This window comes from Camelus dromedarius, chromosome 8, assembly GCF_036321535.1.
Source record: "Camelus dromedarius isolate mCamDro1 chromosome 8, mCamDro1.pat, whole genome shotgun sequence".
Taxonomy (NCBI): domain Eukaryota; kingdom Metazoa; phylum Chordata; class Mammalia; order Artiodactyla; family Camelidae; genus Camelus; species Camelus dromedarius.
The window spans coordinates 77154228-77180418 of NC_087443.1; the positions used below are offsets into that span (position 1 = coordinate 77154228).

Genomic DNA, 26191 nt, shown 5'->3' on the forward strand with positions numbered 1-26191 from the left:
TTGTCTTTCATAGTTTTTTGGATTGAACAAAGGATTAAAATATTTTTCCAAATAATTTCCATTGATACTATTTATTAGGTAATTTCTTTCCTCATTGATTTGGGTGGTTCTGTCATACATAAAATCATTCTGCTTCATTTGTTTTGAGGCTCTTTATTTTGATGTTTGTTTTTTATGTCAGTATCACACTTTTGCTTAAATAACTATGGCTTTATTAGATATCTTAAAATCTCATAAGGCAAATGTACATCTTGGTTCACCGTCCCCTTGCTTTGCAAAATTGTTTTTATTTTCACATTTTCCTTATTTGTTCATCCCTTCATTTATGCATTCACACAACTGAGTGTGCTCCCAAGCACCGTAAAAGAATCCGTGGCTCTCATTGAACTTGTGGTCTGGTGAAGAAATAATTTAACAAGTCTATACAGTGTGATAAGTTGAGGATATGAAGTGTGGGGTGCTAGAGGAGGACTGTTTACCTTAATCTCTTTCGGAGATTTGGAGAGCGCTTTCAGGAAGAAGTGACATCTAAGCCAAAACCTTAGAGAGAAAAGGGAAGAGTCAAGAGGGAAGTGTATTTGTTTAAGAACCCAGCAGCAAGAGATCATGGTCCTGTAAGTGCAAGAAGTTAGTAGAGTTGGAGTGTAGGGTGTGAGCTGTGAGAGAGAAGCTGCAGGGTGGCCTGGACCTTCCTAGGCCTGTTAATCTGGTTAAGGATTTTAGCTCTTAATGTAAGAGCAGTGGTAAACACTTGGAAGGAGACTGCCTTAATCTGATTTGTAGTTTAGGGAGCTTGCTCTGGCCATAGCCTGGAGGCGACACTGGGAGAGTGCAGCCCTGGAGGTGAGCAGACCATCTAGGAGGAGATAACTTCGATCCAGGTGTGAAAGGGTGCAGTCTTGACCTTTAGGTCGAGGCAGCGGAGACTGGGGTAAAGGAGATGTATTGGAGAAAGGCTTAACAAAGATAGGATGGGGAAAACTTAAAAGAACTGATATTGGGGCTGAGGGGAGAAGAAGTTAAAAAAGATAGGCAGGTTTTTGTTTGGATGCCTGGGCTGGATAGCAGTGTCATTTTCCCTAAACATAGAAGACATGAAGCTCAGTGTTAGACGCGATACACAGTGAGGATGTCTAATGGGTTGTTGGATATATGGGCCTGAAACTTGTGTGGGGGAAAACTGACCGTGCAGTTTATGTGGATAGTTGTGGGGCCACGAACATTTACTGAAGCTGTAGAACCTTGTTTTGCAGTAGCAAGTTACAAGGACTTTCTTGTTTTGTGCTTCTACTTGAGGATCTTATCATGATGGACTTTGAAATATCTCTTCCAGTTTGGTGATTCTCTGTTTTAATTCTGTCGGGATTTTTTGGCTAGAAGAAGAGTTATATGGATGTAATACTAATAGTATAAAGTCATGTCGTGAGAGGTTTTGCTTTTATCTGTTCCCCCCCACTGCCTCTGCCCCTCTTAAAATGCTCATCTACCCTCTAATTTTCTCACTTGTGAAAGAGAGTGGCTAGACTATTCAGTCCCTCTGCCCCAGGCTTAAATAGTATAATTCTAAAAGTCTAAAATTTAGTTTCAAATTCAGCCAGGATACATTGACAGTATAGAAGATGAAATTTTTACTTGAAGTCGGAAAACCTTTGAGGACTTGATTTCAGTGCCGAATGTGGTTTCGACATATACAGTATTTTGACTGGAACCTCAGATTTTTAAAAACCTTAACTTATATCACTTCAGTTGACTTTTTGGCGATATTTTAAGTAACCTTTGTAATTTAAATTACATTCATTTTTAACCCATTAACGTTGGTCCTCATCTCTAACCACCTTCCCGAAGATTACTTTGTGGCACGTTCCTTTATATCCTTCCATTGTGCTTTCAGCGGTAACTTCCGAATGACAAGATGACCTTTCTTACGCAGGTATCTGTCAGTTCAGGTGTTTTTTCATGACTTTGGGGATTTATATTTCCACAGCAGTTCAGGTGTTAATCTGATCAGAGATGTAAGGAGAGGTAAGAGCTGCAGGTATAATTTGGCCTAGTTTGTCATGATTAATTATAGAAATGTAAAGCCCTTAATTAGAGATTATTTTGACTTCCCTATTTGAATCTTTTGTTTTTCTAAAGAGGTTGTTTTTATAATGGAGTGAGTTTACTGAATGAATTGAATAGAAACTCATCTTGATAAACTATAGATTAGATGATGAATTTATTTCCAATTTGTGATTTTCATCTCTTGGTTTTTGGAAAGGTTATTGTTCAATAGCACTATTGTAGGAATAGAAATGATAGATTTTAACTTGTTGCCATTGGTTATTATGTGAAAAATGCATCTCGGAGGTGATTTGTTTGGTCTGCTTAAACTGTTTTTGAGATTTTCATTGAGTTTATGTCTACTTAAGATGTACTTAGAAATATTGAGGTCATTTTATTTAAAAAGCATCTCACGTTGAGTATTGAAAGAGATTGCTGTGAGTAAGCCAGGTTCGTCATTAAAGTACAGCCATGTGGTTAAGAGTACGAAGGAAAAGTGTTGCTGGGCGGTGTAGTTTCTTCTTGAATATGCAAAACCAGTTTAATTAATTAAACTCTGAGTAGAGGAGAACTACCCAGACATCGTAGCCAGGCACACCTGCATCTTTCTACTGACCATGGAAAAGGACATTCTGAACATTACCACTTAAAACTAACTTTTCTCTTTAAGGGCTCCTGAAATTGTGCCAGCTGACTCCAAGTCCACCCTGACCCCACAGCAATATACCATGCTGTGATGTCACAGCTACCATAGAACTCCAGGGTAGTGTTGAGCTGGCCCATGTGGGCTCAGGTAAGTCCTGGCTTTTTTTTTACCATTTGGCATTCTTTTCAAAGTTAGTTACGTTATGATTTTATGTCAAAATAAGGCAAAACTTTGAAAACTGTGCCATACATGGGGGAAAAAATAAGTCTGTTTTCTAAATATCTATGAGCCAGCTCCATACTCTAACCAACGGAGTTCCATAGTAGCTGTGAAGTCCCTAGTGAGTTGTGACCTGTGGCTTCAAAATACGTTAAGTTCTATTTCTGGCCCAACTTACAGAACAATATGAGCTTTTTTTTTTTTTTTTTCAACTTCATTTATTCTTAAGTCTTCATGTTTTTAAAAGTTTATTAACTTTCCTTTATCTGTATATACCGCTACTTAGCTAGTTGTGTATTTCATTCAGTCAGTTTTGAATATATAATGATACTGCAGGTTAGTTTTATAAAGTTAATTTTCTCAGAATGTCTTCGGCTGTCTTTTTAATTTGCCTTCATGGGATGGAGGAGGAAGGGACAGAATGGATACTACATACGTTTGTTAAATTTTCCAAAAATGTGTAAAGAGAAAGATGCTTCAGTTACTCTTGGAGATAGTGTGAGATGTCAGTAACCTAGAAGCATACGTACATCACCTCTTTCTCTTCTGCTGGAACTTTTCTGGTTTTTTTTTTCCTGGTCTTTGTTACATTATTAAGTGATGTTTTACCACTTAGATTTATTTACTCTTTTCCTACCTACCAACCCTTTTACCTTCTTGCTTTCCTTTTACCTACTATTATTAAAAGGTGGTAAAAATGTAAAGTGAAGAACTCAAAGACATTTTCTAAGTTATTTTGCGTATAATCTAATACTCCCCCCGCCGCCCCCCAAGTAGAAAACATGTTGTAGCTAAAATGGTTCAGTATAGGCCAGATCCATTAAATACTGTGTTTGCAATGAAAACCCACCTGTGAAGAAACTTTAATCACTAGCTCCCCTTGAGCAGTATGTAACAGAGATACAACAAAAATTTGGACAGTTCACAGTGACATTCTTATGAAATTTGATTTGTAGTAAATTTACTCATCATAGCTGAAAACTCAACAGTAACTGAAACTCTGAACTCTTATTTATGCTTAATGAAAAGAATGGAATTATATATTCCCAAAATCATTAGACAATAAACTTTTAAAAGTATTATTTTGTCCCTATAAATTTGTGTGTGTGTGTTTTTTAATAGTCTTATTTCTTTTAGAGCAGTTTCAGGTTCACAACAGAATTGAGCAGAAAATACAGAGTTTGCCCATAGCCCTCCCCACCCACACATACATACTCCCCTACCCTCAACATCCCTCATCAGTGTGGCGTACTTGGTACAATCAGTGAACCAACACGGGCACATTATCATCAACCAAAGGCCATAGTTTGCATCAGGGTTTACTCTTGATGTTGCACATTCTATGGGTTTTGACAAACGCATAATGACATGTAGCCACTGTAGTATCATACAGAGTAATTTCATTGCCCCTAAAATCCCTTGTGCTCCATCTATTCATTCTCCCCCCCTCTCCCCAGACTACTGGAAACCATGGTCTTTTTATTGTTTCTGTAGCTGTGCCTTTTCCAGAATGTCATTTGGTTGGAATCATACAGTTTGTAGCCTTTTCAGACTGGCTTCTTTCATTTAGTAATATGTCTTTTAAGTTTCTTCTGTGTCCTTCATGGCTTGATCTTTTTTTTTCTGCACATGTATTTTTTAATTTACATATATGTACTGTTCATTGTTTCTAAGAACATAAGAGCTTTAGCTTTTTAAACTTGCATAGTTACCAAAGGAGTAAAGCCAATCAAAATAAAAATTAACTCAAAAAGATACATACACCCTGCTATTAACAGCATCATTATTTATAATCGCCAAGATATGGAAGCATCCCAAGTGCACACCAACAGCTGAATAAACAATGGAGATGCAGCACATGTATATTTATGTAATGAAATACAACGCACCTATAAAAAAGGTTATTTTTTGCCATTTGTGGCCCTTCATTTTTTTTTTCACTTCAAAAACCAGAATTTTATAATTGGCAGAGACATTCCCATTACATCAAAAACAACAAAATACCTAGACGTTAACTTAACCAAGGAGGTTACCTATACTCTGAAAACCGAAATGACACAAAGAAATGGAAAGATTTCTTGTGCTCTTGAACTGGAAGAATTAACACTATCAGAATGGCCACACTACCCAAAGCAATCCACAGATCCAATGCAACCCCCATCAAAATACTCAGTGACATTCCTCACAGAACTAGCTAGAACAAATGATTCCACAATTTATAAGGAACCACAAAAGACCCTGAACAGCCAAAGCAATCTTTCGTAGATTTTTTTTTTTCTTTTTCTTCTTTTTCTTCTTTTTTCTTATGGTTTGATGACTAGAGAAGGTCCTTTAACATTAGTTGTAATGCTGGTTTGGTGGTGCTGAAATCTTTTAGCTTTTGTTTATCTGTGAAGCTTTTGATTTCTCCATCAAGTCTGAATGAGAGCCTTGCTGGATGGAGAATTCTTGGTTGTAAATTTCCCCCTTGCATCACTTTAAATTTGTGTTTTTCATGTTCTGGAAGGTTTGGAGTTTTATATGCTGTGAAGAATAGAGAACAGACTGTTTAGTTCACTCTCGTTTTCTGCCCTCCTGTGTATATTCCATGCGAGGGGTGGGCAGCACTCCCTATTTGCAGTTTAATGAAGAGCTTATGGTTAGGGAAAATGATTGTTTTTGATATCTGGGATTAGGCCAAATAGAAATCCATTTTGTGTGCATATATACCAGCTTTATTGAGATAAAATTCACATACCATGTAATTCATCATTAGAAGTTCTGTATGTATTAAACACACTTAGTTTGAAAGCAAACTGGAAACCGTAGTTCCAAGGCACAGTTGCTAACTTTGTTGTGCTGTTTGGTCTGGACTCCTCCCCACCTTTGGTTGCACTAATTAGCTTCTAATTACAGGAATCCTTCAGAAGCATTGCAGAGGTAATGAATTATTTAAAAAAATTTTTATTTAGCAGGCGAGGTAACTAGGTTTATTTATTTATTTTTAGGGGGGTACTGGATGAACCCAGGACCTTGTTGCATACTAGCATGTGCTCTACCACTTGAGCTATATCCTCCCCCAGGAAGTGAATTCTTAAGCAGATATTTGTAAGATGAGATTCAGCTATGTGATGAGTTAGCGAAAAATAGTGAAGACAGGAATTTGGAAGATCTCCCTTTTCTATAACCAGAAATGAAGTTAGTTGATGTTTGGCTTTAGATTACGTCATCTTTATCTTTGGGAAACAAAAAATTTACATGTACGCACCCACACATGAACACGTGCGCGTATACACGTGCTGTGCAGGTCTCCCTCTTTATCTTTTAGGTAAATTGGGCAGAGTTTTTGGTCCTTGGGTTGCCTTTGGAAGGGCTTAGAATATTTCTTACGTCATACAAAGAAATTTTATAAATACGTATTTTTGGATTAAAGCTGAAAACTGTAAAGGTGAGGTGATAGTGCATGCACCTGGAGATAGTCATAGTTTTGATAGGACTGAAGTGGAAAGTAGTTGCTTTCATAAGGATATACTGTATACACAAAAAGAAATGGAATAGGGCATGCTCAGTTCTAAAAAAATAAACATTAAATTATTCAGAAAGTTACTAGCCTTACTAGATTATTCTCATCTGTTGATTAAAACAAGTTAAGCAGAAACACAACATTGTAAATTAACTATACTTCAATTTAAAAAATGGTTATAAAAATTTAAAAAACTATTGGGTATAATATAAGCTATAAGGATATACTGTACAACACAGGAAATATAGCCAATATTTTACAATAGCTGTAAGTGGAGTACAGCCTTCAGAAATTGTGAATCACTCTGTGGTATACCTGTAACTTACATAATACTGTACAGCAATTATACTTCAATTAAAAAAAGAACTTTTTTTAACACTTAGAAAAAAATTAAAAGTTAAGCAGAAATTTTAGATTTCTTTGTGTACTTGGCTCTTTGACCATAGATTTGTTTTCATTTCAAGTAATATTTTGTATCTATTCTTAAGACTTGCCTTTTTAAGAAGATTCGCCTCCCTTGTCTCATGCCAGCCTTATTACATTTAGCCCTGATGGCTTCTCCAGGGCACGATGCCTCATCATGGTGTGCTGAAGTCTTTATGTACTGGAGGTGGGGACTGCAGTTGTCCTTAGGTGTCTCAGTATATTGAGGACTCTGTTAGCCCTACCCTGCTTTGTAAGTAAAATTTTCTAAAAAGAAGGTATTCTCATTTGAAATCATGGGTTCTTAACCTGAAAAATACATGCTTCAGGGACAGGGATTCATTTTTCTGGGGACAGGATCTAGATTTGCAGAAGGAATCTTTGACCCCAGAGTTTATAGCTCACGAATGTGATGAAAAAGGACGGTTTTGAGTATAGGAATCATGTTTTTACTGTCTTTGTGTTTCTTACGTTGCCGGGCATGTCGCTGTGCCTGCCGTGGGTATTTGGTGCACATGGGAATTATCATTTTAATGCTTTGCTACTTTTAGTAATGGGGTGGGGGTTGTCGCATTTTCCAGTCTGTTGTACTCTAAGGAATAGCTCCTATATATCTAATTCCTAAATCAGAATTAATAGCAATTAAAAATACTTTTTTTAAAGTACAGTAACTTTAAGCTAGTATTAGCATTTTTTGTAACAGATTTTTCTTGATGTAATTTAGGAAACACTTAAAATGAGTCGGTCCTACAGTCGGGGGTGTGTGTGTGTGTGTTTAACTATTTGTGGTAAATTTAAAGCTAACCTACACTTTCATTTTTTTCCCCAAGGCTATTTATTATTCATAGATGTACTGTACTGTTTAGTAAATAGAATTATTGTCTTAACCTAACATTAATTTGTGTGAAGATGAATAACAGTAGGAACAAAGTTCGTTATAGATTTGGGAAAAAATACTTGTTTTACATCTCTACTCCCCAACTGGTTTATAAAGTTTTATTTTAGCATACTTTTGTTCAAAATCATATAGTTTAAGTTTTACTGTATTAATAATAGTGGGCATAAGGAAGACTTGGCTAAGAGAAATTCTGAAATCAAAATATTGCTAACTTTTACTTACATTAAAAATGGTTTTAACTGCCCTAAATTGCTTCAAAGCTAACAAAACAGCAGTATGGAAGTCTCCGCATTTGTTTTGATGCCCCTTTAAAAATGCAGTGTAGGGGGCGCAAGTAGCCCAGCACCAGCAGGAAGCACACCCCTGTCCGCTTGCTTTCTGCAGAGCGGGGTCAGAGCAGGGCTTCGTGTCTCTTGTGAAGTCTAGTTGCTCATACTGCTAGATTATTGATCTTTGATTCAATTATATGTTCTGATAATTTCTCTAAACCTCACCAAGAGCTTGGAGCCAGCACTGATGTGATGGTAAGTGCCTAACTAGGCAGTTCTGGTTCTGGAAAGAAATGAAAGGGAGAGGAACCCTCTCTAATTTTCCTTATGTTCTTTAGGACATTTAAATGATGGCTCGGGATCCAGGAAGCACAGAGAATCAGAGTTTAGAGTGAATGCTACAGGTGTATGATTTTTGAAGAACCATTGAATTAAATATTTTTTTGTCTTGGTGCTTGTCCTAGGGGTTGTAGAAGGTGATTTAGCTGCTATAGAAGCGTACAAATCATCAGGAGGAGACATCGCCCGTCAGCTCACGGCGGATGAAGTGCGCTTGCTGAACCGTCCTTCTGCCTTTGACGTTGGCTACACTCTGGTGCATCTGGCTATCCGTTTTCAGAGGCAGGACATGCTAGCAATATTGCTTACAGAGGTGAGTGTGGCATTTTGATTAAACATTCTTTTATGTGAAGGAAATTTGTTCTTTAGTTTTCATTTTGATATAATGTTTCTCAGTTCTTGTATGTTTTTGATTCTTCTATCCTCTTGTAAAAATGACATTAAACTTAAGAGACTTCAACAAAAGTATATAATTTTTAGAAGTATATGTTTTTAAAACAAGGCATTTTGCCACAATATTTGATTTATATGTTTGATTAAAAAAAACTGGGACATATCTGTCATTCATTTATTCATTCAACTAACATTTATTGAGTATCGACTGTGTGTGAGGCACTGTGCAAAAAAGAACAATAGTTGTGAATTCAGTTGGCTCCTCCATCTCTGAGTCTACAGAAAAGGTGGCAAACAGGTACAGTAATTCTGTAGAGCGTGCTTTCGTAGATGTACGTGCCAGAGGTTGTGGGGAGAGCTTGAGAACAAGTTTTGAGGTATCTTACCTTCTGACCCACAGCATGTAACATTTTAGCTAAAGGCAGTAAAAAGGCTTTGAAAGGGGTTAGGTAGAGGGGCAGGAAAGTGACAAGTTCAGAGTGTTTTGGCTGCTGGGAATTAAAGAGAGGGGCAAGATGGTTTAGGAGATCGTGGCGGTGGTGCTGGCAGGAGTCCTGCGGGCACAGTGGTGGCAGTGGAAAAGGAAAGAAGTGGGCTGGTTTGAGAGAGATGCTGGTGGTGTAGTCAGAATTAAGTGGATAGATTGGATATGCAGCGTAATGGTGAAATAGGGGTCAAAGTTGATTCTAGGCTTTCTGGGTTAAATAAGATCGGTGTTACAAATGTTAAGAGATTGCAGTGAGTCCATTCAGGATGTGATTGTATCAGCCAGGTAATTTTTAATGATAAGAGAAATAGGGTAAAAGTGCAGAGAGTTAGATCAATTGTGGATTCAAATCTGGTTTGGTCAGTATACATCTTCTGCGTATACTTATTTGCATATTCAACTTCACCAGTATCTGAGAACATTTATATACGAAGTGAGGGGGGATTAAGAGTTATGAAGGCAAGATGAAAGCATGATTGAGCTGGCTAGCCATTGTGTTTAGTTTGCTAGGAGTCTAGTGTAGCCAGGGGCACCTGGTAGACTCAGGAAGGGGAGGGCTTGAGAGACTAGCTGTCTAGCTGTACTGAAAAGAAAGGGCAGACTTACTGACTGTAAGGGAGAAGGGGACTGTTTGAAAAGCAGCCGTGCGATGAGAGGGACCAGAGTTCTGGAACGTGAGATGGAGCGGTCAGAGGCAGCTTCTGTAGTGTCTGAGGTCTTGCTGCGTTAATGTTGTGATGCCCAGTTGTGAATTGGAAGAGACAGCATGTGGAGTTATAGTTGCTGGTGGTAGCCAGAGATGAGAGAGAAGGCAGCTGTGAACCAAGGCTCAAGTCTTTAGGGTATACACAGGTTCCCCTTATCAGGTAAGAGGACTATGAGAAGGTTCTGGAAGGGCTGGCATAAGTCACTGCCTCCTAAGAGCATTCTGGGGACTAGCAACAGGAAGACAATAGAACGCCAGTGTATTTATTATTTACTGCTGTGTAACAAATCCCCTCAAAACTTAGCAGCTTAAAACAGCAGACCCTTGTTACCTTATAGTTTCTGAGGGTAAGGAATCCAGGAGCAGCTTAGCTGAGTGATTTTGGCTCAAGATCTCATGAGGTTACAAACTGTCAGGGCTACAGTTGTTAGAAGGCTCGACTGGGGCTAGAGGATCTGGTTCCAAGTACACTCATGTGGTTGTTGGCAGGAAGTTTCAAATCCTGGTCGCCTAGGCCCTCTGCAGAACTCCTTGTGATGTGGCAGTTGGTTTCCCTCGAGCTGGTGATCCAAGAGAGGGAGGGTGTATGAGAGTGATTCCAGTGGAAGCTGCAGTGTTTTTTGTATACAGCCTAATTTAGGAAATGATATACCGTCATTCTTGCCATATTCTAATGGGGCACATAGACCAACCCTGGTACAACATGGGGAGGTGGAAAGGAGGCTTGTTCTAGGCAAGGAATGAAATTGGTGATGGAATTTAGTTTCAGTGGAGTAGGCTCTCCAAAGAACAGAACTGAAGGGGCCAGTAGGGAGATAGGAAGGAAGAGAGTACGAGTCTGGGCTAAGAGATGTGTTTGTAGAAAGGGCACAGAGCCTAGTACTTTGGGGATAAGAACAAGAGAACATTACGTTTTGGAAATATGTATCTGGGGCAAGGATTTCAGTTGAATTTTAGATCATGGACCCTGTTTGATGGAACTACGGACTTTTCAAAATACTGTTTTTAAATGCATAAAATAAAGTTTTTAAATGCATAAAATTCAAAATACTATTTTTAAATGCATAAAATAAATTTCCACTTTATTATTTTATGCATACAAGGAGATTGTATTGAAATATAGTTATCAAAATATAAACTTCTGATGTATAAGAAACAGCATTTTAAATATAGTCAAGAGGTTAGTGAAAATAGAAGGATTTAAATTTAATTGAAATTCCTATTCTAGTTCATGGACCCCTTTCCCAAGTTCATAGGCCCTAAGTTAAGAACCAGTAGTCTAAGGAGGTGGTGGGGTTGAAAATACTGGAAGATGAGAGGTGTATGCGTGAGGATGGTGGGGGAAGGAGGAAACTTAAAGACCATTCACTGGCTGTAAGGTTTCTCTTGCGGTGTTTGCAGTTTTGGGTTTTAGTCCAAGTTGTTTTTGAAAAAAAAATCTTTCCCACATTTTTGGAAAGGGGCTGAGGGGTAGCAGATTGGAATAAACTGTTTTTAAATTTACTTTTGGATTCCATTTTAACGCTGTTACTTGAGAAATAGTTATATTCTAAAAATATTTAATATTTGGCTTTCCATAATTTCAGTGTTGCTTAGATTGGGTTCATGGAGTTAAGATGTGGTGATAATTTCATTGTTAGTGGTAATCTTGGCCAGTAAATTTAGGAGAATTGAATTTTTGTGTAGGGGTTTTCAGAATAGCATGTCTGATGGTTGTGTTGGGTATGCAGGGTTTTTGAAACACTGTTTACTTACCTTAATAGCAGTTTGGAAGTCTGCATTCAGGAAAGTCATTCAGGTGAGTGGCTGCAGTCTGTAGGGACAGCAGAGAACAGAGCTGACTGGCTCACTGAGGTCACACCAGACTCATTTCCTCTCAACTTTGATTTCAGAATCAAAATATTATCTTATATTTAAGATAAATATCTTCACATCATTTGTTGTATTCATTACTTAAAAAGGACAGGAAAGGTCTGGCTTGGAGGTTCTCTGTAGTGCTCACGACACCAGTGCTCAGATTTCATTCCTGTCGGGTTGTACTACTTCAGAGGTTTGTTGTCTGTCCTACACTTGGAGAAGCCAAGTGCTTTTTTAAAAAAAAAATTCGTCATTATAACAAATATGGCAGAGGGATTTGAGGTCACTGGGAACAAACCCTGTAAAGATATCATGCTTTCTTTATTCTAAGTCAGGGTACTTGACATATTCTTAATAGAGCAGAAGGGTGGTTTGTACTTTCCTCTTTTTCCATGAGCTGGAATTCCCTGTTTAAAAATGTTTTTAATTGGGGATATGATGATGACTATTCTTACTTAGTTTTCCGTTCTCCGTTCCCCTTCTATGATGAACCTTTGTGAACAACTTTGTTTTACATAAATTTTTATCTTTGTATATTTCCTTGGGATAAACTCCACTAAAAAGTAGAATTACTGAGTCCAGAGGGTAAAGCATTTTTATTGCTCTTTTACGGGAAAATTGTACTGACAGGTACACTGTTGAGGGGCTAACACCCAATACCTCATTCATCTATTTAAAACAGTAACACCTTGAGTTACTGGGAAACTTTGGTCATTTCTTCTAAATACTGTTGTTTTCTGCTTGCACTGATGATAACTGAGATGTAGAGGAAAGTTTGTTTTGTATTTAAGGTGTCTCAACAAGCTGCAAAGTGTATCCCGGCAATGGTGTGTCCTGAACTGACAGAGCAGATCCGGCGGGAGATAGCTGCCTCTCTCCATCAGAGAAAGGGCGATTTCGCTTGCTATTTTCTGACTGACCTTGTAACATTTACATTGCCAGCAGGTAACTCCGAATCTCAGTGTGAAAATAAATTTCCACTTTATTATAAATTTTTTATGTCTGAATGAAAATTTTTCTGTTAAAAAACAGATACCTTAGGTATTATGTGTGGATCTTAAATTACTTGATTATCCTATTTATACTGGGGGTGACCAGTCCAAGGGCCATTCATAAACTAATGTTTTAGATCTGAGAGGAACACAGTGGATAGTAACTGACTTCTTTGTGGGTCTCAGATATCAAAGAAGAAAAAAATATTTTACCCATTTCTTTTTTTCTTTTTCCTTTTTTTTTTTTTTTTTAGAATATCAGTCTGCTTTTTTTCTTTTTCTTTTCATGTGTGTCTATTGTTTTTAAATTAGAGAACCGTTGGTTACCTGATACTAGAAGATAATATCAGAACATAGATTTTTTTATGGGTAGTCAAGTTATTTGAATCAGAGATACTGGCATTGTTTTGAAAATGTTATTACTTTCTTTCTCATTATTTCAATTTCTACTGTATCTGTGAGTCAACTTTTCATTTTTAAATTCCATGACAAGTGGAAATGTCTTCCAGGATGTTTTTTCATCCGTTAGCATTGAATAAAATGGACCCAACACCAAAAGTTTCTAAATAAAACTTACATTTTGGTTCTGAGTGTTTGGGACTTTTTTATATTCAGATGTAAAAGGGATATTTACAAATGGTAGGAAATAACAGCTAAGACTTTTAGAATCAAATTTAATTTGAAATGCACTTTATGTATTTAAATTTAATACCCCAAATGATGACTAGATTTTTATTTTGAATTGGTTTCGCAGTTAAAAACATTTTTAGTAAGGGTAACTTCTTAATCTGGACCACTCAATTAGTAAACTGAATACAGCATAGAGAATTTGAGGAAGATGACAAAAATAGGGATCTGTGTACCAAAATGAATTAACTTTTATAAGAGGATTCTAAAGTTTGAAATGAATAAGTCTGAGCAGAGGTTGAGAGTGTGGGGGGAAGAGGAACAGACAAAAATGTGTTTGTTGTTGAATATCAGATAGCCCTGTTCTGTTTTTGCTTTTATATCAACTTTATTGAGTTATCAGTGACATAGAAAATTGTAACATATTTAAAGTATGCGTCATGGTGATTTGATTCACACATACATCGTGAAAGGATTTTCCCCCATGTAGTTACTTAACACATCCATCACCTCACATTCATTTATTCATCCAATTGCTTGAGTGATTGATTGATTGATTGATGGAGGTGAGAACATTTTTCTGTTCTTTTAGCGAATTTCATTTGTACACTACGGTGTTACTGACTTGTCCCCATGTTTCACGTTAGATCCTCAGCCTGTAGTTTGTACCCTTACCTGTTTCTCCCTATCCCACCACCCTTGCCAACCACTTTTTTTTTAAGATTCCACGTGTAGGTGATGCCATGTAATAGTTGTCTTTCTCTGTTGAGCTTATGTCACTCAGCGTGATGTTTTCAAGGCCCTTCCGTATTGTTGCAAAGGCAGGATTTTCTTTTTTCTCGTGGCTTAATAATACTGCATTGTATAGATAGATCACATCTACCTTTCATTATTCATCCATTGATAGACACTTAGGTTGTTTCCGTGTATTGGCTATTGTGAGTAATGCTGCAATAAACATGATGGTACAGATATCTTTGATATCCTGTTTTCATTTCCTGTGGCAATACGCCAAGAAGTGGGATTGCTAGATCATATGATAGTTTTACTTTAATTTTTTGCGGATCCTCCATACTGTTTTCCACAGTGGCTGTACCAGTTTATAGTTCCCACCAGTAGTGCACTAGAGTTTCCTTTTCTTTGCATTCTTGTCAACATCTGTTATCTCTTTCTGGTGATAGCTATGCATAATTATTGATCTCTTTTCATTATTTTTGGATGGATCACAGTTTTGATAATGAAGTACAGAAAGGAAATATTTTACACACACACAAAATATACATGCATATTTTTTAAAAGAAGCTATTTGACAGCCTTCAGTGGAAAGGGTGTTGTTTTAGAGGAAGTTACTGTTAGATGCTGGTATCAAATTTTTTTGTTATAAGACATGAGAAGATCTTTTAAATCTGATTTTTCTTTGTAGATATTGAAGACTTGCCTCCATCAGTCCAAGAAAAATTATTTGATGAGGTGCTTGATAGAGATGTTCAAAAAGGTAAGCATGGAATTAGTATAATTTAACTTTGATTGATTTCAATAAACTTTTTGCTTTGCTTTGGAAGGTTTGAAGTAGTTTGGTGTATGGTCAACATGTTTTATTTTTACTTTAAATAGAAAATGTAAAGTTTTTAAGAATAGTGTGCTGTTAAAAATGCTCATTCACATCTCCTGTGAGAGTGAACAAACAAGGACAGTATAAAAGTTTTTAAACCTTGGTTTTCTATTTCCTGTTCTAGAATGAGTATATTTTCATATTAAACATTCCGAGAAAATAAATTATAAGGAATTTAAGAGTTCAGTAAATTATTTTAGAGCCTCAAGATATTTCAGCTACTCAAGGTTTATATTTCAGTTGATCGGAATTATTTAGGTCTTTATTAGTAAATTACATATAAACCTGTTAACATCTAGAGGATAGGTTATTTCTTCACTGAATATTTCTTAATTGTAGAGGCATAAAAATGAACATGTTATTTAAATTACTCATAGAGTTAGAAGAAGAATCTCCAATTATAAACTGGTCCTTGGAATTGGCTACACGTTTGGATAGTCGACTGTATGCACTTTGGAACCGGACTGCAGGAGACTGCTTACTTGATTCAGTACTACAAGCCACCTGGGGCATTTATGACAAGGACTCGGTGCTTCGGAAAGCCCTGCATGACAGCCTGCATGACTGTTCCCATTGGTGAGCTGGCATCCTTCCCTTTTGAATCCAGGAGCACGCTGGCCGAATCATTGCCTTACAGTGGTGGGATGCTTTTCGTCTGCTACATTTTCTGTGGCAGCTGGGGGGAGACAACTTTGACTTCGGACATTGAGACACTTTAAGCATCTCAATGGTTTTTACATATTTTTGTTGAGCTTTAAAATAGAAATAAAATAGTATCATTAATGGAGAAATGCAGTGTCTTTGATTTTACCCAACGTCTTAGTTGCTTTTGTGTGCTTTTCTTTTTAATTTGTAAACCAATAGTAACCAATTGAAATCAACTGTTCTCATTACTAGTGTTTAAAGTTTTGATGAAAATTGATGGGTGGTGAATCAGATTGTGTCTGAGGATGTGTTAAAAGATGTCTGCCTGCAGAATGGAGGCTAATTTTAATTTGAAAAATATACTGCAAGCCAGGTGAAATTAATAAAATGTTAATCTTCTCATGTGAATTGCTTAAAGACCACGTTAAATACATGACTGGAACATTAAATGTGCTGTTTATAAAAGGCTTCCTTGTTTACTATCTTGCTTTTCAGGTTTTATACTCGTTGGAAAGATTGGGAATCCTGGTATTCTCAGAGCTTCGGTTTACATTTTTCCCTGAGAGAAGAGCAGTGGCAAGAAGACTGGGCATTTATACTCTCTCTTGCTAGTCAGGTAAGAGCTCTTCTTGCGGCTTCTGTGAGAAAAGAAAGGCTCGTGGTCTGAATCCCTTGACTTGCGAAGACCATGCTGGAGGCTGTGTGGTAGGAAGGCAAGAGTGCTTGACTCGGCCCCAGGGGGCCCGGGTTCTGGCTGTGACTGCAGTCTTTCAGCTGTGTGACCGGAGGCACATCCTCACTGCAGAACAGAGAGGGCTGCGTGTTTCTCATGTTAAGTGATTAAAAAGCTGTCAGAATTGAAAATTGTACTTGATGGTTCTAAGCACTTAATTGAAGAGCAATCTGAAGAAGCATTTTTCCTCTCAGAAAGGTGGCCTTATACCTGTTCTACCTGCCCACGGGTTAGCTGCCATTCAGTGTCCAAGGGGCACCTCCCCAGAGTCACTGAGCTGGGGTGGGCTGTCCTGGGCTGGTGCCGAGCTGAGGCCCTGACGGTCAGGGTGTGCTCTTCATAAGGCTCCCTGGTAGCGAGACTGTGTCATGTTGCAGGCTGCGGAGGAGATGCTGGAGGAGGTGCCGTGGGCAGGAGTGCTTAGCTAACCTGGGAACGAGCTTTTATAAATTAATTGTGTAGGGTTGTCCCTCAGACCCATGCTAGTTTTATTTTGTGAAGCGTATTAATGTACTAAACTGTAAAGTTCAAATATATGCACGACAAACCACTCCTTTTCTTTGCAGAAAGCACTGTAACTCACTAGTGCCCTGTGAAGGAAGTGCCTTCTGTCTTTGGGCCATGCGGGCAGGGTTCAGTGACTGTTCTACATCTGAGACGTACCTCTGAAAAGGTGCTCTCAAAGTCGTTGTGGGAGAAGGGGGCCTGTTGAGTGTCCTTGTGTCAGCTGACAGAGCAATTTGCAGCCGTTATGTTCATACGAAATAAATCTTTTTACTCTGAGAGGACCTTGTTGTAGGTAGTACTTTCACAGGTAACTTAACTAGAAGACAGTTGTATAAACCAAGCTCCCTTCGCTGTCTCAATCTCTTGAACCTGAGATTAAGATTGATTTAACTACACCCGCTCAGTTCTTGAGTTTGGGTAGTAAAGGATACCTGTACGTAAATGTTTCAGTTTGCTTTCATTGGACTTTGCTATTTGAGGAATCAAATGCTGCTTTAGCTTGACAATAGTAGTAGTATATTATTTTAATGAGCTGAGATGTACTGAAGGAGGGTTGCACTGTGTTGCACACAGCAGCCTTCCAGAGTGGTGATAAATCTTCTAAAGAGAATTTGCTTTCTTTTATTTTGTTCTGCGTAGCCTGGAGCAAGTTTGGAACAGACTCACATTTTTGTACTTGCACATATTCTTAGACGACCAATTATAGTTTATGGAGTGAAATATTATAAAAGTTTCCGGGGAGAAACTTTAGGATATACTCGGTTTCAAGGTAAGCCATTCTCATGAGTGTTTGGAAGTTTTTTGTTTATTTTTTTAGTGCACATTGCAGCCATGTCCTGAAATCCCATTCTTCCTTCTTTCCAGGTGTTTATTTGCCTTTGTTGTGGGAACAGAGTTTTTGTTGGAAAAGTCCGATTGCTCTGGGCTATACAAGGGGCCACTTCTCTGCTTTGGTTGCCATGGAGAATGATGGCTATGGTAACCGAGGTGCTGGTGCTAACTTGAACACCGACGACGATGTCACCATCACGTTTCTGCCTCTGGTTGACAGTGAAAGGAAGTTACTCCACGTGCACTTCCTTTCTGCTCAGGAGGTGAGCAGCCCGTTGCTCCTGTTGCCCACTTCAGGGGGCAGCGCTGCCCCAGGGCCCTGTCTGGTGTGTCTTTCAGGCGTGGTAGTGTCTGCACTGTCACTTCAAATTGTGAACTTGGTTGTAGTAATTGTCACTTCCAAATGTTAAAAAAAAATTTGTCACTTTCTGTAAATATGGGTCAGACTTTGAAATTTACCCTTTCAGAACCGCTGTGTGGGGTGTGTTGTGTGGAGATACAGCAGTGAAGTGAAGACCAAAGTCCTTGCCCTCGGGTAGTGATTAGTGCTGAGGAGAAAAAGTGAAAAGATGAGGGGGAAGCAGGGAGGGGGATCAGGGGACCACGGGGTTTGTGATTTACGTAGGGTGGTAAAGTGAGGCATCGCTGAGGATGAGAGGAATTGAGACCTGAAAGAGGAGGGAGTCTTGCAGAATCTGTGGGAAGAGAGTTCTAGGTAGAGGGAAGTGCAAGGCCAGTGTGGGGATGGGGACTGGGCAAGGGGGGAGGGAGGCTGAGGGGTGGCGGGGGCTCCCCAGCGGTGCTGCTTTTATTGCGGGTGAGCCGGGGAGCCCGCAGCCAGTTTCCCCAGAAGAGGAGCACTGGCTGCTTAGCTGAGAGCAGATGCCTGGGCGGTGGCGGGAGCGGGAGCGGGAGCAGAATGCCAGGTACAGGTCGTGTGGGTGCAGGGGGGTGGTGTGGACCAGGCAGGGGGCGTGGTGAGGATGTGTGAAAGAACACTCTCAGAAAACCCACATTCTTAGAAAATTATTGGTCTTTTATTTAATATACCAGTAATTATTATGAAATTTTATAGCCATGACATAAAGGAAAAAATTCATAGACCATAATTTTTGTAACTTCAGACTATACATAACTTTCTGAGTAAACTTACCTTGTCCTGTTTGAAGCTGGAATTTTCTTCCTAGCTTTTTCTTTGCCAGGATCAGCTTATTAGATAACATTTGCTTTTTGCTATTGTATCAAACAAATTAACTTATTACTGGACTGTTCTTCCCTCTAGGTTTTTCTGCAAATTTTCCCATTTATGTTTTTTCCTATTTAACCATAGGAAACTGGGTTTTAATCATAAAATTGACGAGAGGTTGAAACCATGTTGAAACAGTATGTTGCTCTGGCCTTTTCATTAGTAATTGTACCAGCTGTAGGTTTCTGTTACATTTTTCCTACCCAGTTTCTGATCTGTTGTATTATTTCCCCTTTTCTTCACATTCCTCTAAAAGCTAGGTAATGAGGAACAGCAAGAAAAACTGCTCAGGGAGTGGCTGGACTGCTGTGTGACTGAGGGGGGAGTTCTTGTTGCCATGCAGAAAAGCTCTCGGCGGCGAAATCACCCCTTGGTCACGCAAATGGTAGAAAAATGGCTTGACCGCTACCGACAGATCCGGCCTTGTACATCCCTGTCTGATGGAGAGGAAGATGAAGATGATGAAGATGAATGAAAAAAAAATCAAAGAGCAGAAGACCAAGATATCAGCTCTGTGGTGACCCCAACGTTAGTGTGGTGCTCCAGGCAGAGCGCGGGGCGTGGGATGAAGCGACTGGCAGGATCTGCTCGGAAGAGTTTTTTTCTGATCCACACCCACTGGAGGTTATGCATCTGCTGTGTGAGGAGACAGAAAACTTTGTTTGGACTACAGTTTGTAAAAACTAATTTTATTAAGACAGAACTTTTTTCCTTCCAAATTGTAAATCTGTCTATAAATGTAACGCATGTGGTTGTGTAAGAAGTTGTGTAATAGGAAAAGTTGTACCAGCATCTTCATATTATTGAGAAGTTGCTTCCAGCATGGGCACCTCCAAAAGCACATGGCAGGTGACTTTGTTCCTTTGAGATGCTCTTTTTTAAGTAGAACCCGGCCTTCTACTTCCATCTTAAAAGATCCATTTTACATTAAGTCTCACTAGAGCTTGTTAGAGATTTGGAAACTTTTTGTACAAATTATCCACAACAAAACGTAAAAATAAAAACAAGCTTTTATTTTATTAATAATTTAGTTCCTGTCATGCCCAATAAAATAAAATCAAATCTTTAAGGAACAAATTGTAAGTAAAGCAAGGATTTTTTTTGAGTGAACTTCACATGGACATCGTTCCCTTGTTTTGGAAAGGGTTTTGGTTTCTGCTAGTTTGTCTTTTTAAAGTTTGATATGCCCCTTTTCAGTATTTGTATTTATTTGTTTGGAAGAGTGCCCTTAAAGTGAGGGTTCTTCTGCCTTACTCTGGCAGCAGGCTCGTCATGAGGAGTTACTCTGTGGATGTAAATTAGCGCTTGGGGAGCGGGCCCACTTGCAACTGAATGAATCAATCGTGTGAAATTTGCTCACTTGACCCTATGACAACTCCCAAGTTGCCATGCAGAGGGAGGGTCTTTGGATTCTGTCTTTTATCATCAACTCTGCTTTAAGCAAATCGTGTTAGAAAGGCATGCCTTTGCTTGGGCTAATTGGGAATATCAGTTCAGTACAGAATAAAGATTTAAGAATGCAGTAAGGTGGTAAGTGCATCGTATAATGAATTCTCAGTGAGTAGTCTGAGAATTTTTGCATGTTGGTTAATTGTGGCCATTCTTATTTAAAGTTAAAACTATAATCTTAGGTAGAAAACTTTCTATAAAGTATTTGACCACTTCAGGTATACATTGAATACTGGGTAAAAATTTCAGACCTATCTCAGGAACACAAAAAGACTTCGTGTCCTGATAAGCACTTTGTAGACTATTGGTGTGGCAAGGAATTTGAAGACACACACACACACACTCACACACTCTTTTCTTCCCTCTGATGAAAAGGCTGTGAAAACCTTTACATATTTGCTGCTGCTTCTAAGTTCTGTTTAGATGGTATTGAAACGTGCACAACTTCAGATTTGATGCTGGAATACTAAAAACAGAAAAATGCCTGTGAGATGTCATGTTTTTAGTTCTTTCTTCCCTCTGTGAACATTGAAAGGTGTTCCCAGGATGAAAGGATCGCTTTTGCTGCATGCTAACATTTGCAGGAAAAAATTTGCAATTTGATTCCATATAAGTGAATTTTGATACATTATAATAATGGTATACATTACTGTTCCAAGTGGTTAATGTTTTCTTACAAATTGACTCTGTCAATTCTTTGCTTTCATTTTGGACAGTAATTAATCAAGTTTTTAGAACGCTGTCACCTTGACTACCTAGCATAGCATATAGCACCCGTATAAACTTTTCTCCACATGTAGGAAGGATTCTCAGTGGCCAGACATCCTCATCCTGTACTAGTTGCTGTTAAGCAGAAACTACCCTCCCAATTCAAGAAGCCAAAGAGCAGTGTTTGAGGGAAAAGCGTCTAGTTGCGAGGGTCTCCATCAGTCCGTGGTGGCCAGAAAGCTGCAGGCTCGGTGTTTAGGCTCTGTGTGTTGTGTCTTGCTGAGCGGTGCTTCCCCTGAGGTGCCTCGTTACTTATTTATGGATCAGCGACCCTGACCACACCTAGTTTAACAGGTACAGCATTCTTCCCTGTGGGAAAGAACTGTATGACTCCATTTCCTAGGCTCCAGACAGGGATGGGGCTTTAAATGGTCTTCACAGCAGATTGGCTGGTGAAAGCCAGATCTGGGGGTGAGTCAATGCTGTGTGAAGCTCTTGAACTATCAAGCAAACAGCCATAGTTGTTGTCCCAAGCTAGAGTGTGCAGCCCCTTCTCAGACTGTACGTGACGGGGTGACTGATACTGTGTGTCTCGTGGTTGGCTCTGGACAGGACTACCTGAACTTCGTGGTTTTCTAGGGAGACTACGGTGTGGTGTTTTCTGTTCTAATTAAAACCCAGGCGCACTGTGGATTTGGACCTACATTTTTGTTTCTGATTCTTAGGCTTGTCGTGTCCCAGACAGAATGTGTGTTCAGGGAATCCTGCTGTGTAAGGTGGTTGGGGTCTCCTTTTCGTGTGTGTCAGCCCCTCGTGGATTGCTGTTTGTCAGGTGGTTATGAAGGTGATAATGAACCTCCCGCTCTGCTCCCTGGAGTGACAGGTCAGTAACCACGTGCTCCATGACCATACAAGTGCAGTGATCTTCATGTAATTTTCATGGGGGGGGGATGGGACCACCACCTTAAGATGAGGAGGTTGATGCTTTAAGTTGCCATGAACTTTTTTTTTCCTAATTGGAAGAGGGGGTGGTGACTAAAGGAGTTCTGGACCTGGAATTGTTGGGCTTAACTGGTATTTGCAGCTGTCACTAGTGGTAAGGGGTTGAATGCTATTTAAAAAGGAGGATCCATTAAATCAACTGAAAGTTCTTAACATATGGAAATGGCTGATGTTAATTATTTTGCAACAGTTCTTTGTAAATAATATCATTTAAAAAAATTGAAATTCACGTCCCTTCCTGCATTGATGCTTGAGCCAGGTAATTTTGCTTTTGGGTAAATTAAAATCAAAACTTGACCAATTTTGTTTCTTGAAGTGACTTAGTTCTAACCCACTAGTTCATCTTAAGGATGGCATGATTTTGTTAAGGATGGACTTACGTGAAGTTTTTGATTTTTCAATTAAACTCACATGAAGTAATTGTCAGCACTCGAGTCTGGTTATGGATTAGGCAGATAGGAAAGTCTTGTTAATCGTTGACCCTTGGAATAACAAGAACTGGAAATTGGGAAATTGAAAATGCAGTTGCCTTTAAACATCTCAAGTAGAGAACTTTTACATTAGTGAGATGTACTTGAATTTCAAAACTTAACAGAAATTTTTATTACTTTTTATTGAAAACTGCACTGAACGCTAAATGTCCACCTTTACAATAAACAAATACAGTAACGGTAACTCACACTAAAACAAAACATATTTCTGATAGCCATTATTTTTCTGTTCGGGACAATTTTAAAGGTTTTTTTTTGTCACAAAAACAGGAATGTACCTATACAAAGGCTCAAAATAGGCCATCTTTTAAACAAAAAGGCGATGATTCACAAAAGACTATGAATATAACATGTAACTAGTTGATACAAATCTAATAGGATTTGTTAAAATCAGTCACATCTAATAACACACCTGAAGTGTTCTTGTATAAAATATCACGTGAAGAAAAGAAGACTTTATCAATAATGTCTAAAAAAGTGGGTTTGTTCATAGACAATCTGACAAGTTACCATAAAAAGTGTTTCCTGAGACATAAGGAAATGCAACATTATTCTTGAACCCTTTCAGTTCAAGACTTTCCACTCAATAAAATAGCTGAGGATCTGAAACTGAGAAAATATATTTGAGTACAAACAGCTTGTGAAACTTAATACTTTTTTTTTTTTTTTTTGCATCATCAGAGGGTATTACTGAACTCACAGCCAACTTGCCCGCTCGGTGTGCAGTTCAGGTGGGAGCGACTTCTCTGCATGGGAGCTGGTACTGTCTCCAGGCCTGTGCTCTTGGTCGTCTCACACGGCAGACAGTCTTCTCCCCATTCCGTAGTCATTTACTCTTCCTATCAGCAAAAGAGGTAACCAGCCCCCGTGGACCGAAGGGACTAGAGTCACAGGATGGGGATTTCCTCTTAATATTTTTTATTTTGATGTTTAGAACTCTTGATGCAACATTCTAGAGCAAGGTGTTCAGGACCTGCTGTGCCCAAGGGACTGATAAAGGAAAAAGATCTATTTATTCTTTGTGATTTGATGCACAGATGAAAAACTTAACACACAATAACAGAAGTTGGTCGTTAATAAATCACGTCCTAGTCTTTTTCAGCGCTTCCGTAAGCAGACGCCATCTTCAGTTTTCCCACGTCTCGGCTTCTAGCTCTTGTAGTTTTAACACTGCAACGTCAATGATGCATATGTCCAGAATCAGTTAAAAAGGCTGTCAAATTCCTTTTCTCTTAGTTCATCTATTTTTCACTGTCTCTTGGTCCCAGGTGTATCTAAGTGATTACCTTTCGTCCTCCTCTGCTATTGCTCGTTGGGGTGCTCTCGATTGTCCCCGTGTTTTGTGGGCTGGTTGGGAGAGGGAGCTTGGGAAGGATGTGCCACTGTGGGGAGGTTGTGGGTCACCGGGATGCCTCCGGGAATGATCCCTTCCATGGCTGCAGGAAGTCCTCCCGGAGCCACGCCCACAATGCCTGGCGGGTATCTAGGGAGCACACAAGAGAAGGGAACAGTTAAGTCCAGGGCCAGAAATTGCCAGGCTCTTGACTTTGCCCGCTTGTGATCTTTTTTAATGGGACAGTTTGTCAAGGAGAAATCTACACAAAGAATTTAAATATTGACGTCAAATTCATAAACAGCAAAGCCAATCTACTAGTTCAATCAAAACACTAATTTTGTAGCTTTCAGACAATAGGAACAGCCCATACTAATTACGCCTGTGCAAACTGTGTTGCATTTAGAACATTTTTTGTGCAAAATAGACCCCACGTTTTCTGGTTGCCTGAGAAAGTATTCATCAGTTATATCAATGGATTTAATAACTTCCTGACAGCACGAAGTACTCTTTGGTACCATGTGATGTCCTAGGCTGGTTAGTTACAGCCCGAGATGGGAAAGGGGACCGGGCAGCAGGGGCACTGGTGAGCTTGTGATGGGCTGGATGTCTGCCCTCTGAGGACAGACACCTGGAGGGCACCTGAATGTGGGCTCATCTCGTTTCAGGCATGAGTTGGGGTGTGTGTGTGTACGTACATTATGCACTAATGTGATTCAGGATAAACATTTTTCTGAGGATGAAACATACTTTAGGTAATTTAGGATTAAGTCTTCTACTCTCGAATTTATTTATCCCTTCACACTTTTGGTAAAGAGGACAGTCCCTCCCTGTGGAAGCTGTGCTCCCCCCACCCCCGACCTACAGTGACACTGGTCAGAAATCTCAGGGACTGCCTAGGAGGGCTGATGGATAGGGGTCCCTGTGAGCTGCCTCTCAAGCACAAGCAGTATGCCAAGGGGCCAGGGAGCCTTGCTCAGTCTGAAGGAATAATTAAAGACCACCAACATGAATGAATGGGAATCCGGTCTGGTGCTGTGATGGGCTCAAGTGATGCTTGAAAATGCTTATAAGTGGGTCCTATTACACAAAGTCCCCCCGTTCTCTGTGGTTAGAGCAGTGGTTCAAAACGGAATCTTAGGCAAAGTCTGAAGACATTTTTGGTTGTCACGGTTGGGAGTGGAGGCTGATACTGGCCTCTGGTGGGCGGGGGCCAGGGCTGCTAGTCTACATCCTGCAGTGCCCAGGTCCGGCCCCACGAGAGAATGATTGGGCTCAGCATGTGAGTGCTGGGGCAGCCCCGGGTCAGATAAGCAAAACGGCTTTCCTTCTGGGATTCCGGGCTGCAGCTTCTCTCCTTTATGCTGGAGGAACCCGCCATGCTGGGGCAAGAGAACCATACAAAACCACCACAAACACAACCCTGGTCCCTTCCGAGGGGTCCTGGCTCATGTCCCCAGTGCAGATTCTCTTGCCTCAGTCACACTCAAATCCTCCGTCACATCCCCACTGTCAAACTTTCTGCTTCATGAAGACACAGGCTTGTGCAAGGACCCGCTCCCAGCCAAACGACCGGGCACTTGGGCCAGGATACTTCCCTTGTGCAGAAGATTTGAGTCAGAAAGCAAAATCGGGCCCTTTTCCTTGGTGGTCTTCTCTGTACCCTTTCACCTAGAAACCCTCTGGTTTGGGAGTGGCTTTGGAAAGGGCGATTCCTCGCGGTGTTCAGACCCGTTGGGGAATGCACAATCCCCCCCGCTCCATTGGAATTCTAGTTCTTGGCTTTGTCTCGAAAGTTCCGTGTGTTCCGTGGAATTCAGGCATGAAATGTATGCAGCTCCCACAGAGAAGACTGAGGGCTGGGTTTTCCTCAGTGCCCAGGCTGGCTTGCTGTCCCCTCTCCTCCCTCCCTCTGGGCTCAGCTGGGCGGAGCCCATTCCTCTCCTCACCTGTACGTGGCACCATTGAGCTCTGGATGGATTGCTTGCTGATCTATTACTGACCAGGGAGCTGTTGTGACGAAGAATTCCTTGTTCACACAGTTTCTTAAGCTTTCTGGGATGCGACCTGGAATAAGATGATTGAAATTAGATCACATGTATTTTTTTAAGGTCCCACTGACTTAAGATATTATACTTAGCTGCCACTGGAGGGACAAGCTGCAAAACAGGTCTCATAATCAAGTCTCTTACTCTTAATAGGAGAGGTGGGCTCTTAGATTTCCACAAAATTT

General features: G+C 39.7%; 2 protein-coding genes across 9 annotated transcripts in view; one reads left to right on the top strand and one right to left on the bottom strand.

Annotated features, from left to right (window-relative positions):
• The window catches only part of ZRANB1 (zinc finger RANBP2-type containing 1), a 55253-nt gene extending 32818 nt beyond the window's left edge, over nt 1–22435 (top strand). For 3 of the 4 annotated variants that reach the window (XM_031461970.2, XM_031461968.2, XM_031461967.2), the window contains 8 exons: nt 8465–8652; nt 12574–12727; nt 14825–14896; nt 15391–15589; nt 16154–16274; nt 17538–17667; nt 17763–17992; nt 19232–22435. In XM_031461970.2, coding sequence (XP_031317830.2) covers nt 8465–8652; nt 12574–12727; nt 14825–14896; nt 15391–15589; nt 16154–16274; nt 17538–17667; nt 17763–17992; nt 19232–19450 — 1313 coding nt within the window. In that variant the 3' untranslated portion in view covers nt 19451–22435. Of the gene's footprint in view, nt 1–2713; nt 2837–8464; nt 8653–12573; nt 12728–14824; nt 14897–15390; nt 15590–16153; nt 16275–17537; nt 17668–17762; nt 17993–19231 lie in introns of all 4 variants that reach the window. The other variant, XM_031461969.2, reaches the window with a different exon arrangement.
• Nucleotides 19968–26191, bottom strand: part of CTBP2 (C-terminal binding protein 2) — a 155165-nt gene continuing 148941 nt past the window's right edge. For 4 of the 5 annotated variants that reach the window (XM_064488521.1, XM_064488520.1, XM_031461964.2 and 1 more), the window contains 2 exons: nt 25908–26025; nt 19968–24108 (listed from right to left, as the gene is read on the bottom strand). In XM_064488521.1, the coding sequence (XP_064344591.1) occupies nt 23928–24108; nt 25908–26025 (299 nt within the window). In that variant the 3' untranslated portion in view covers nt 19968–23927. The remainder of the gene's footprint in view (nt 24109–25907; nt 26026–26191) is intronic. The other variant, XM_031461962.2, reaches the window with a different exon arrangement.